General features: G+C 42.5%; 1 protein-coding gene across 5 annotated transcripts in view; it reads right to left on the minus strand.

The window, feature by feature from the left end:
- Positions 1 to 14,511, minus strand: part of LOC136834666 (uncharacterized) — a 155,720-nt gene that overhangs the window by 117,824 nt on the left and 23,385 nt on the right. For 2 of the 5 annotated variants that reach the window (XM_067097261.1, XM_067097273.1), the window contains exon 2: positions 8,346 to 8,548. In XM_067097261.1, coding sequence (XP_066953362.1) covers positions 8,346 to 8,537 — 192 coding nt within the window. In that variant the 5' untranslated portion in view covers positions 8,538 to 8,548. Of the gene's footprint in view, positions 1 to 8,345; positions 8,549 to 14,172; positions 14,372 to 14,511 lie in introns of those variants that run through there. The other 3 variants (XM_067097255.1, XM_067097268.1, XM_067097277.1) reach the window with 3 other exon arrangements.

The following is a 14,511-nucleotide window of genomic DNA, read 5'->3' on the forward strand; positions in this document are numbered from 1 at the left end:
ATTGGAAGGAAGCCAATAATGACTTCAAGAGGACCCGAAACAGAGGTTCATCATTATAAGCTAATGCCGTTACCTCTGAGATGGTGACGGAGTGCAGGGAGCGACTCAACCTGCACTTGGCCTCAAATTCCGCCTTGAGCAGAGCCTCCGGGATTCTGGGAAGTTGCTTACTGAATAGGGTGGAGGCACACTCGGGATCGAGTTTCCCCACCGCAAAAGTTGCCGGAGCTCCCAACCAACACTCCGAATCTCCGGGGAAGAGAAGGGAAGTAGAATCTGTCTCCCGGAGTTGAGGCATGGGCTTGTCATCTATCCCCGCCTGGAGGGTCAACTCTGTAATCTTAGTAGTGCAGGGGGTAGGGATGGCGTCACCTACGGAGAACAACATAAAACTTCCCTTGAAGGGGGTAAGTTTCGTGTTCTCGCACTCCCATTCGGTGAGAGCACGCATCAGGGTGGATTGAGCTTGGTCCCTTGGGAAGATGACTGTCTCTTTAGGGACCTTATCAGACCTAATCCAGGCTTCTTCTGTTAACCTGGCAAAACCTGGATAGGGAGGCACTAGATCAGCTGGAAAGAACTCCAGTTCCTCCAGATGACGAGTGCCCAAACCCTCAATGGTCAGTGTGCCATTATGCAGGGGAGCATGCAGGGCCAGCCGCCACGGGTTTCCCCCTTATCAAAGGGGGCAGTTTGGAGGCATCCGGGACAACGTGGGATTGTTGTGCTGCTCGGATCGGATGAACCGGAGAGCAAGCTTTCCTGGGCCTGCACCTTTTGTGCCAATGACTGCACTGACTCTCCGGAGGACTGTAAGCTTGTGACCAGGTGAGTCGAGAGATCGTTTAGCCTAGCTTCTACCTTGGAGTCGATTTTCTGCATCAGCAGTTCGACAAAGGCCTCAGAGTCAAAGCTAGGCTGTGGGGGCTTAGCCTTTGAATCTCTGGACCTCGACCCCTTATAAGAGGGAGTAGCCTTACTTGAGGACGCCACCGGTTTGGGAGCCAGTGACGACCTAGAGGGAGCTGGCCGATTAGACCTTTGAGGTCTAGAGGACTTTGGTAAGTCCTTCTTTTTCAGGGATTTCACCTTGGGCATAACAGACCGAGATCTGTCCCCAAGGTTAGCTGACTTTGGAAATCCCTGGAAGGAAGAGGAAGAAGAAGAAGGTGAACTAAATAAGGTTCTATCTAAACTAACCTCACCTGCCTCACTTACCACCCTACCTTCTACCTGTTGGTCATCCACGCTCATGGGCTCCAGGTGGATGTTGATAGCCGCCACCTCTTCTGCCACCTCTCCGCACAGGTTGTCGTCTTGGGAGGGTTGCGTCTCTTGCCTGATCTTCTCAATGAGTGGGGCGGCCAACTCCCTCGGTAATGTGGCGGAGATCCGGGCACCAGGGTAGAGGAGATTACAGATCTCCTCCGAGAGCACGTAGGGGTTGCCGGACGCAACGTTCCTCCCAAATCCGCTGACCCAGGTCTTAAGGGTCGACAGCGAAGAGGTACGGATTGCTGGGTTAGACTGGAAGAGAAGGTAGGACTTACTGAAAATATTCTCCCAATTTTCGTATATTTCCATATGAGCCATCAATATCAAAAGGGGACTAAAGGTTAGCAGTCTCCCATCACTTACCGACTCATCGGACGCCAGCTCGTAAAGAGCGTAACAAATTTCACAGCCGTCCGGGTGCCAAACGGTCAGGTCCCCAACATGCACTGCACAGCTGGAGTGCGAGCGGCACACCTCGTGTCCGCATGATTGCTGGAGAACGGCCGAGCACCCTGGCTCCTAACAACGTACCATCTGTAAGTGAAATGATGGTACATGAGTATCATTAAGGCAAGACTCGCCGGACTAAGTCCGGCGGCATTACTTTAACTTAGTTTATGGGTGATGATACATGTGAATCAACAAGGCAAAACCCCGCCGGAACTGATTCCGGCAGCAAAATCTAAAACATAGCTTAAACTACCGAATGGTTAACTATTATATAAATGTTATAAGCAGGTACTCTATGACACTCAGCCGTGAATAGTCACTGAAATCTCATTGTGTCTCATAATATGGGGACGGCGTAATAGTGGCGGAGTAGGGGGGTCGCATATAGCCCCTTCTCAAACGCCCAGGGAGGAAACCATATAATGGAAACCACCAACAACTGTGACCCATATCTACCGGAGTGGTTAATTGGACAAAAACAGCGAAAAATCAGACTAGCCCGGCGGAGAAGTGAATTCTAACCTACCCTAACTGTTATTATGCATCCACGGGACAATGTTCGACGCTCCAGCTACTAACTACTAAAGCAATTAGAAGCGAGCTAACGAAACACCGCCCGTATGGGAAAGGTAGTGAGTGGCGGAAACCCGGCGAATAGCGACCGGTCAGGTGGGTAGCACCCTCTGGACGCCGACTATAACCACCTTACGGGGTGCCGAACGCAAGCGAACAGCTTTCCTCTTACGAGGACAACGCTCAGGCAACGTCACCAAATTCTAATCATTAAGGTAAAAAGATGGGGACTAGGCTACATACACGAAAATATGGAGTTAATTGATCCTAGCCTACCCTCCAAAAACCAAAGCTTCTTGGTCTGGTCAGGAAGGCCAGGAATAATGCCACTGGTGTGGGGAGAGAAGGACCTACGTCCTAACTCAGCCATACTCCCCAAAACTGAGACAGCTTGGTCAGGTGGCAAAATAAGAAGTGAGGAGCCCCCTCACTAAACTAACCTTACCTTCCAAAACCTAACGGCCTGGTCAGGTGGGCTAAATGTGAATGAGGAACTCGCTTACTAGCCTAACCTCACCTTCCAAAAACCTAACGGCCTGGTCAGGTGGGCTAAGTGAGAACGGGGGAACTCCCTCACTAGCCTAACCCTCCCCCCACCAAAACCGTAAGACGGCCTGGTTGGGAGAGCTAGGTAGTTTGAACATCGTGTAAGAGCACTGTCATGCCTAGCCTTGGTAGGTTAGGGTAGTTAACTACCTTATATTAGAAATAAAACTACCTAGCATATGAACAACCAAAATATAAGAGATAACCACTCGTGATGTGGGGTAGCCTAGGATTAAACATATATAAATACATATATAAATACATAATTGACTCGGCGGTAGGGAAGGTCCAGGAAATATGGGTTATTTTGGTAACGTTAGGTACCCAAAATGGCCTCCCTGATGCCGAATCGCATAAATTAATCCAGGAATAGACATGTCATCCATCCTTGTACATACCAGCTATCATCATGTTCAAATAATTTACACCATCGAGAAGGAACCAGTTCGCTGGTGGAGGAAGACGACCGATAAAAAGACTCGAATTCTATTATCAGAAAAGGGGGAGCCTAATTCTCTCGTGATACCCGATTCCTCATCTCCAACCAGCGACCTGGTAAATTCTCCAATTAAGCTCCAAACTGAATGGAGTATAGTTAAAAACTAGGAGAATTCGTTCATTTAATAGAAAAGTTGAGAATGAAGGTCGAAAACGGGAAAGAGGCAAACATACAGCCCACGCTCGGCTGCGACGCAGAACTGTTTACACTGGTAAACAATATTTATGTACAATTCGTAAATACGATGCCTCTTGCGTTAAACAAACCAACCAGAAATAGTACTCAACTTAGATGGTGGGAAACTCTCGGTGGAAGACATGATGAGCTGCCAAAATACGGAACACAATCACAAAAACAAAATTTCACGTGTTCTCGAGGTTGTGCTAAAATTGGAATGAAGTGGCGGTCACGTGGTGACGCCTAGTGGGTGAGCGGGGAAGCAATCCTTGGTACAGCACACCCAAATTTGGGACTTTGAGAATAGAGAGACCTATTGGACGAAGACCTGTGATAGTGGAGTCCACTCACCCCTAGTGCATACCGACACCCCGGCATTGTGGATAGCTTTTTTCTCTGGTATATTTAGCAATAGTTATACCTAGAAATGAGTGCTATTGGAACCATTTCACTGGGTGACACAGATCGAGCCCAGAAATAGATTTTTCCTTTGTCAAAATCCCTTTTGTAAGAAGTTTTATTAATATTATTATTACTTAATTTTATTAATTAAATATTTGAAAATTAGTACATGTTATTACTTAAAAGTTTATTTATCATACAAATAAACATACCTGTTTACATGTACCATAAAAATTCATCTCACTAAAAAAAGAAAGAGAGAGAGAGAGAGAGAGAGAGAGAGAGAGAGAGAGAGAGAGAGAGAGAGAGAGAGAGAGAGAGATATTATTATTTTTAATAATATTTAATGTTATTTAATTTACACATAAAAGCTTGAAAACTTACAAATTACATAAAAAAATTAAACAAACACTTTTGCAGGGTTTCTATGTTTAGAAATGTTCGTGTGTCTGTGAAAAACTCGTGTATGACCATTAATTAGGTTCCAATAAAAAATTCATGTGTCTGTGAATTCGTGCAACTCGAATTGCGCAAGTTCGAGGTATTATTACTGTATAATCAATCTCAGTAAAAAAGAATCTTCACTCCTAGCAAGTGAAGCCATTGCAAAGAGGATAAGACCCTGGTGAAAACCTGAGGTGTGGAACTTAGACCGAAACAAAGAGCTCGAAATTGGTAAATCTTTCCCCCAAAGACTAAGTGTAGGAACTTCCTGAACACTGGTGAATGGGAACATGAAAGTATGCACCTTTCATGTCCACTGTAAACATCCAAGGCGGCTACAACCGTGGAGGCCGAATCCAAAGAAAAAAGGGGGGAAACATGGACATAGGGGCAGAGCTTAGAAATGTCTAAGACAGGCCTTCAACCTCCTGTTGTCTTTGGAACCAGGAAAAGCCTGTGTAAAACCTGGCAATGTAGTTGGTATTTCTTATATTACTGATTTCTCTAACAGTGAAGAGACCTCCTGACTCAAGGCCCTTCTCTTCTTTAAGTTCGAAAAGCTATGGGCTGGTTGACAGAGGAAGCAAAGCCTGAAAGGAATGCAATAGCCTTCCAAAAGCACTTTTGCTACCCAAGCATCTACCTGTAATCGTTCCACAATTGAGCGAAGAGGCTAACCTGCTCCCCAGCCCCTGGTACCTGAGGGCTAAGAGGAGGAGATAAACTTCTGTCCCTTTGCAGAACAGGATCTGGAACACAGCTGGTGAAAGGATACTTTCTTCCTTCCTGCACTTAGAAAGAAAGACCTACTAAGCAGGTAGCACAGTCTGAAGGCCATCTAAAACACAAGGAAGGCACAGGTTAAGTTAAGTATATCTTAGTTTAACCAGACCACTGAGCAGGTTAACAGCTTTCCTACGGCTGGCCCGAAGGATTAGATTTATTTTACGAGGCTAAGAACCAACTGGTTACCTAGCAACGGGACCTACAGCTTATTGTGGAATCCGAACCACATTATGACAAGAAATGAATTTCTATCACCAGAAATAAATTCCTCTAATTCTTCATTGGCCAGTCGGAGAGTCGAATGCTGGGCCAACAGCATGCTAGCCGAAAGCTCTACCCACCCTTCTAATGAAGAACTAGGAAGGCACAGGAGACTTTCCTTTAAGAGGCTTGGGACTGATGGGAAAAAACACTTAAGGTCTTAACAAAAGGTTCCTTGGTCAAAGGAGGAAGAAGTTCACCAGACTCCTTAAAAACTGTACAACTGTGTACAGCACAATTTTAATGAAAGACATAGGTTTGATATTGTTAGTCAAGCTCCATACATATTCTCAGCCTAAGGAATAAAGAAATGCAACCTGCCTAAAGCAATGACGCTTTAGCAGGAAACATGGACAGAAAAGCTCCCTCCGCTGCCAGATCAGGAGAAATGGGGAGGAACTCGCCTGTCTGATACACTTGAGACTTCCTAGCAAGAAGGAATGGGAACAATAGTAAAACCTCCCATGAACAAAATCTGACAGTCTAAAAGGAGGGAGAGGCGAATAATCAAACCTCAACCTGGAAGCTCTTAGAGAGCGGGCAGTATTAGAATTCTAAGATCTGGTGCTAAAATTCTCGTAATCCACTCCGGCAAATAGCCTAGGATACTTGAACTAGGAAAAAGTCTTTTTCAAGGCCTGACGGAGAAGACCCAGCTGACACATGGGGGGGACGAAGAATACTTCAACCACGACTTACCTTCCAACACAGGAGAAGCGCGACCTGTGTACTTGCTCTCACTATGAACCCGCTCGTGTGCACTTAACTCCTCACTCATCTTACTAATCAAAAACCCACACATCATCGACACTAACTGCAGTCCCAAAGAAACTCTACAGCCTACTGTCCCTTGAGAAACAGCAGACTCTTCTCTGGACTCACTGAGGCGGCTTGTGGCCTACTTGAGACGGCGTGCAACCTAACTGAGATGGCTTGTGGCCTAGCTGAAGCAGCATGCAGCCTAACTGAGGCGGACTGCAGCTAACTGAGACGGATTGCAGCCCAACTAAGGTGGCCTGCAGCCTAGCCGAGGCAGCTTACGGCCTAGCAGAGGTGGTGTGCAGACTCGATGAAGCTTCCTGCAGCCTAGAATAGGCTTGGAGCGGCCTCGACGAAGGAGCGTGAGGAAGCTCAACCGAACTCGACATTTATGGACGAACGTGAATATCTGACACGCATAGCCTTTGCTTGGGAAAGCCCATACAAATCGCAAAAGCCTCGGAAACGGACATAATTGAGGCCTTGATGAATCAAAACTTGGACTGTCGTCAATGAGAGGAAGTTGTGGCACGAACATTCACTAACAGAAAGCCTAACTAAGGACTACGGGATCCTTGAGGCAGATGCATGTGCAGCAGCAACATTCACTAAGGAAAGCGATCAGCAGCCGTAGCAGCAATGTTCACTACGGAAAGAGACTGGTAACCTGGCTCAGCCGACTTGCTAAAATAACCATGGGTCAACAGGTCAAAAACAAGATCTAGACCTATAATAACTGTCCTATGCAACTGCGATTTAACTCCATCCATGGAGGATCAAAATGCAAAGGCAGGAGAGAGAAGGCACAGTCCTAGAACATCTTGGGATGTTAATCCTCGTCTGGAAACAACCAGGACTACCAGGCCTGTCAGCAGGGATGGGGGACAGGACAAGGCTGTGTCTGCAGAGTGGCCAAGGAACAAGGAGACACTGTCCCAGCCAATGCACTAGACACATACAATGCCAACAACTTAAATAGATACAACTCCATACTAGATTTAACTGAATCAAACAAATTGCACAAAAATCTAGCCTACTATCCTGTAGCTGATGTTTGGGTGTAGAAGAAACTATAGACCTGTCTCTAACTTCCTGAATCCTAGATTTAAGACTGTTCTTATACTCAGGTCCTGAGTGTATCTTTTTTTATTCTCTCTCTCTCTCCCAAAGAACAATCCCGCAATGATCACGAAGGTTGTCAGAATTGTAAGTCGCCACCTGATGATCCATGCAAGTAAGTGCATATGTATGTCAATTACTAAATACGCAAGCCAATTATTCAATCTGGTCTATAACATACCTTACAAAATCTAATAGATTTTGATAAGGAAAATAGAGATGAAGAATCCATACTGCCAAATACAGACCAAAAACCCTAAGATCCAATTGTTACTTCAGAAAACAAGCAAAATTTCTAGAGCACTTGTCTACACTAATGGCCATGTTGACCGACAAGAGTAGAATGAACAACCATAACAATTGCTGTAACTATTCAGAGCTTTCGTTAATGACAGTTTGAATTTTAACACCCGCTGAACCCGCGCCAAGTAGCCACAGATAAAGCTAATGATACAGGGTAAGTTTCAACTAAAAAAAAGTTTTTTATTTACCTTTGGTAAATAAGAAGGAAAACGGTATGTGATGAGCTGAGGAACAGTAACTATCTTAAATCGTGGATCAACATTATGTATTTTAAATCGGCTGACCCTCTTCGGTGTCCATTTCATCGGGGTCCGGTTCAACGAGGGTCAACTGTATGTACATAGTTACCAAGTTCAACTACCAATCCAGCTCACACTGATACTCCTATATAAATGATGAAGGTTTGCATTTCCAAACACAAATTACATAACTACAGGTGAATGGGATATTCGGCCCCCTTAACCCCATAACCATCAGTTAACTACCTTGTTACCAAGTTCAACAACCATTTCAGTTTGCACTGAGGATACTCCTACATGTATGACTCTGGTTTGTGTTTCAGTAGGAATGAAGTGCTTGTTACCAAGCTTCAACAGCAGTTTCCAACTCCTGCTGAGGAATACTCCTACATAAAATGCAATGGTTTGTATTCCTGCAAGAACAGTTACATTTTGCACAACTGCTATTCTAGTACATAATACAAAGCAGGCAAGTTACCTTCAATTCTATACCAAGATGGCACAGGGCTTACCTTTTTCTGGTCCACTAAACAATCAAATGGGTCATTTGTTGAATCTCCTTTGTTATCACTTTTCCGCAAGAAAAGGCTGTCAAAATTTGGAATAACTTTACGCTCCTTATAACGCTTACGGCGGTCTTCTTCCGTAACCTTGGCCTGATGAACTTTTGAGTAGGTTCCCTTAATCTGACGACGAGGCCCCATATTCAGTTGTTCTGAAATGACAAAAGTCCCAATGCATTATCCAGTGATAACAACAAAATTTTCTTTTTTTAATACAGGCCCATCAGTTTACATAAACTCATCCTATGTGGTCTACATCTAAAGACAAATTACAGGAAGAAGAAGCAGAAGCACAATTTCTCCATTGGCAGTGCATCTGGGCGTCCCCTATCAGTGGTAATTCTTCTAGGTGTTGTGAGTTTGCCATACGAGGTTTGGGGCTGGGAGGAGGGCCCTCTGTGTAAACTGGTGGCACAGCACAAGAAAGAAAAATTTCATTAAAAATTTCAATTAACACAAAACCCATCAGTTTTCATGAGGGAGGGTATACATTTAGCAGGTACAGGGTAAATTGTAACCAAAGCACTGTTAAATGTATGGGGGGGGCGCAGCAATTATGTGGCTCAAGCTCCACTTTTCCTTTCAGCTACAGGCAAAGTGAGGAGATTGTTGGAAGTGGGATTAGACATGATACAGACTTGCATATCTATGAAAAGTGCAAAACTGAAGCTGAAAAATAAAAAACTATAATTAATTTTTCTTATATAAACCTATCACTTCACAATATTCACAATGAGAATAGCTCATTTTTGATTAGTTTTGGTCATAACTTCTCATAAGTGAACCTGAAAAGAAAAACTACATTAACTTCACCCCAGACTTCCTTGCTAAATAATATGACTAAAGGGTTATGAGGACATGTAGGAATTCGCATTAGTACATGAAACAGACAATTTAACCTGAAGCATTGATAAAGCTAACTGATAAGATATTCAGGGGCTTGTGAGTTAGATCTCCCAAACCAAGTTATGTATGTTAAAGGCACTATTATGGCTATTGGAAAGATAATAAATCCAAGTTTTTTTTTTCTTTTCAAACAAAATGTGTTTCAGATGTATGAATGTCCAAGACAAGAGGCTACTTTCGGTATGGAATTTTACAATGGATTAAGACATTTTCATGAGGCCAATAGGATACAGCAGTTTTAGAGTACTTCTGATCTGGGCACAATGGTGACCTACCCCTTTTGATCCAACTTTGGCACAGCCAAGTTTTTAACTACCTGTTCTTATCGACATCATTAGGCCATAAATAAACAGAATAAACTTATTTCAATTTCACACATAAGCTTATATCCTTTATGCAGTGCAATTAAAATTTTTTTTTTACCCGTCTACAAATGTTTCTGGGAATTAATATCGTACATCTGGCATCTTAGAAACATTTAAACACTAAAAGATTCCATACAATGGATTTTAATAAAAAGAAATCCTATTTAAGTGCCATGAAAGAATTTCTGGGATCAAAATCACCCTTTAGGATCATAAGAGCTACAACAACAGTGGGCCCCTCCCCTCTCCCACATAAATATTCATGGCTTTCAATAGACATGATCAATCTTCCTCATTCCCAGCTGTACTGGCAATGATGGGACAACAAAAGGATCAAGTGAATCTGGGGAAGGTGCAGACTCGGTTCTAGCCACAAAACTAGGTTTGTACAAAAGTCTAATGGTACTATGATTTAATACCAGGAGTCCTAACTTGGGGTCTTGCTCTCTTTGAATGCCGGAAGAATGATTGAGGCAGGAAGAGTTGCTGAAGAAGGAGCTGGAGTATCTTTGATTGGAATCAGTATTGCACTAGAGGGTTAACTTCCTTAGCGATGGAAGGAGCAGGGGAGAATCTTCCTTCTTAGCTGAAGAAGTGGTTGAGAAATGCTGAGAAAGAGGGATTTTCCAGGATGTTCAATGAAGACCACATCATCTGCAGGTACTCAACCAAAAATGAATGCACACCTAGAACTTTCTGGAGAATCAGCAATAGTCGGGGGAAGCAGGGAGAGATCACAGTAGGTTAACAACCTGTCATGTGAGGAGTGCATGTGGTAGACAATCTCCCTTCTATGCTTGGGTGTCCCTCAGACTAATGAGAAGAGGCATGCAAAGAATGTTGGGTAAGAAAGAGAGCAATGGGGGGGGGAGACAAGAACTGGAGGGGTTCAGTACTCACCTGGGGAGTGTTTGCTCCAGAAAGACTGGTGAATGCTTTCTATCCTTCTTCTTCCTGTTAATCTTCTCCCACTGAGGCAGAGACAAACCAATACACCCCTTACAGGGAGGGAAGTGAGTACTGGACTTGCATTTACAAGCACTACAATACCTGTGTGGGTCAGTGCCAATAGGGGGCATGAAGTGACCACACAAACGTTCATGTCCCTCAATGCCTTTGTATTTTTTCTTCGTGAGTAAAAACCAGACAAAACCAGATAAACCAACAATCATTCAAAAGAAAGTGTCAAGTTCAACAGACAACCTAGCAGATAGCAATGCATGATGTCTGCATTTTGTGAAGGCCGAAAAAAAAGTGCTTGGTAAGTGAGGGGTATTCCCCCTCTAAACATCTGCTTATAGTTAGGCTAAAGCTTATGTTAAGTGGCTGAATTCTGATGTCAAATATAACAAGCTTAGGGTGAAAGTAGACTGACATCTATCAGCTGGTTTGTCTTAGTTTTTTGTTTGAACACATGGTCTGGCATTGCTCACATTGTACAGACTGCTTAAAATCACAGCACACACATACTTCAGCAGGGATACCTCTTAACCACCCTCCCTTAACCTAAACTTAACCTAGGGCCAGCTTGGACCTACATAAACACCATCAAACTAAGTGAATATAAACAGTAAAACCTTGGGTGAAAGTTTCTGTTCTCATATGTAGACTGGCCTAAGCTATCCCTTAATGATAGTAGGTCAAAATCTAAAATGCATTCTAAAAACTTTCCATTAACCTTACCTCAGCTTAGGCCACTGCACCCTGACTTGGCCTGGAAGCCTTTTGTCCCCCTCCACAAATTAAGAGTGAAATAGAATGCTGGTAGGGAAGTTTTTATTCAGAGACATGGCCTGGCCCAGGCTACTCCTTATTGATAACAAGTGGTAACAAGTCAAAATCCTTTTACATCACCATACAAAATTATAAAAAAAATGAACTTTTAATCTTCCTCGAAGTGGCTGACATCAAAATTGTTGAGTTCCACCCTCTTAAGCTTTCTTCAGCTGAGTGATTTCATGAAAGCGCTAGGCTGGTGGTATAGTGCTTTTGGCAGGGATGATAAGTTTAGGGCAGCTCTCGGGTGGATTGGCACATTTAATTTATTCTATACTCCCAATATTTACACACAAAACATTTTAGATACCACTTCCAAACACAATAAGTTTATGAGTAAGACTGGGTAAATGCTGGTATATCGTCCTCTTTCCGGCACTGAAATTCTTCAGTTCTTGTAATGAAATCAATATAACTAAAGGAATGTGCTTCCACTGTGGCACTGAAATAGTGAAAAGATGCTTGAACTAGAATGGAAACAAGGGGATATGTGGACATATGAATTATATTCTGACTGCTTGGGTTCATAAAACATATGCCTAAGGCGTGAACTACATCAACACGGCACACAATTAGTGGGTTTAAAATTCCTGCGACCAAGTAGCCTATGCTAATTGGGCATTCAGGGCACTACAGTACGGGCATCTTAGCCTAATAATGACAGGAGAGAGATGTGATTGGGTTTATATCAAATTCAGATTTGGGAATACTTACTAACTCCGACAAAAATGGCAATCAACGAACTGCCAGTAATTTACCAAGTAACCAAATTTTTGGAGGTTTTATTTCATACCATTTAAAGACTCTAGGACTGCAGTATAAGATATAGGCTAGTAAGTGCGTATAACCCTCCATGCCATCAAAGGTTTATGGCTCCTGGCCAGGTAAGGGCATGGCACCCTATGGAAAATTTGGTTAGGTTGCATCCCAACTGGTAAATGTAAAGAAGAACCATGTGAAGATATAGCTTACTAAGCTAATGTAATTTCTTGACCGAAAAATATAGGAAAGGATGTATAAATGGGTAAAACTGACGACTACTACTGCAGCCCTCTGGTTCAGTAACAACCAGTTACTCCTGTGGCAACAGTCCTCAATTGTATAGTCCAATGCAGTGCAAGCGAGATAATTTCAAAAAGTGCTGAGATAATTTGGAGAATTTACCATCTTTTGTTTGTGTTTTTATGTTCATCCCCAAGGGACTGAAACTGAACACAGTGCCCTGTGACGTTTCCCCCACGTTCAGTACCAGCCCCTTAGGGTAGACGTAAAAACATAAACAAAAGCTGGTACATTTCTGATTAAGCTAACTCTGTAGATTTCTCAGATTTCCCACCTGTACTACATCGAATAATCTCTTTTCTATATATGTTTATCCAAAAATTATATTAGGCCTAACAACAATTTCTTTAGGGGGCTATCTCCTTTACATGTAGGCCTACTCTGTTGAAGTCTGCCTAACTTTGATTTACTTCCTGATTTGCTCCTATGCAAGGCATGACCCACAGAAATAGGCCTACTGATGACAAATCTCATAATTTTACCGGTTCCATGTACAATATACGTGAAACAGCACCCTGAGCAGTATTTCTAGGTAACAGCTCCGCACAGACTGTATGGAACGGTTCCCCGAATACTAAAGTCATTAGGGAGTCATATGTTCAAGAAGGGATTCGCTAAGGAAATCTATTATAAAAGGATTCAAATTAACCTAACGTACCCTAATCTAACCTAACCTAGTAGACTGCGTTGCTTAGCTGGGGGGCAAAGGAAACCACTTTTTACAAAAGCTCCCCTATAACACCCTGCGCATGCACGATTTCATTCCAGGATGGCCAGCATACAAAAACATTATCAGCTCTGAGGTTAATTATAGTCAACCGACAAAAAATATCGGTAAATTCTTGATAAGCAACCAAAATACGGTAATTTTCGGAAGACTCCAGCCAGCCATTTCCAAAGGTGCCAGCTAGCCATTTTTGCATGAAAAACCATTTTGGATTTTTCATGCAAAAATGGCCAGAAATGGTAAGGTAGTAAAAGAACCTAAAAATACCAACCTAACGTAAACTAGGGGTGTTTACTGGTTACAATTTTAGGTATTAGTTATGGAGGGGGCTGGTATTGTCTTACCTTACAAGTCCTTATTTTTCTCTGCTATTAGGCATTTGCGAAGGTTATGTATTGAGAAGAAATTTTTGTTTTGATGTGATTTACCCAAGAAAAATATAAATTATAAAGCGGGAGGTGGCTGGAGTCTAACGAAAAATAACCCAAAATACTATGGGAAAAGTCATTTTTAAAGGAAATACCCAATGCGGACCTAAAGCTTAGTTCTACCTTGACTTTTCCTATAGTATTTTGGTAACCGTTCCATGCAGTCCGTGAGGGGCTGTTACTTAGAAATACCACGGTCATTTTTAAAGGAAATACCAGACGTGGTGGGTAATGCTTAGTTCTGCCCTCAGAGCTTGTAGTCTGGTCACAGTTCACCACGCTGGCGATCGTTAGCCTAACAAACTTGCAATTTAGGCTGAGCCTTTATATGCTCAGGGTAAAGACTGGGCAGTGTTAACATCGCCTACTACTACTAATAACAATAATAATAAACTATTTTACGGAAATTAGGCTACGTAATTTATCTCGTGCAATGGGCTATGACCCTGCCTAAGGTAGTGAAATAGCGGACGTTAACATCAGTTTAGTCTAGCCCAACTTTCTATGCTTACCATTCTCATACAAGTACGTTGATCAACTGTCATTTCATGCAGAAACATTTAAGAATTTCTCTGTAACATTAAGTACCTCAACCATAATAACAACTTGGTAGGTTCTCCCAGTTCAAAACAAACTCACAACACTGAATTTTGTATCGTTCTCAGTAATTATCATTTCGAGCACAATGATCGTTCTGTGTAATAAGCCACTAAATTTGAAAATATATATATATATAAATATTATGTAAATCAGTAATTTCATATATTTTATATAATTAAATTAATATTTTTAATTTCATATAACTTCAATAACAAATATTTGTGATGTAAAGAGCTTCAAGTCATTAATAA

Source organism: Macrobrachium rosenbergii, chromosome 4 (assembly GCF_040412425.1).
Source record: "Macrobrachium rosenbergii isolate ZJJX-2024 chromosome 4, ASM4041242v1, whole genome shotgun sequence".
Lineage (NCBI taxonomy): Eukaryota > Metazoa > Arthropoda > Malacostraca > Decapoda > Palaemonidae > Macrobrachium > Macrobrachium rosenbergii.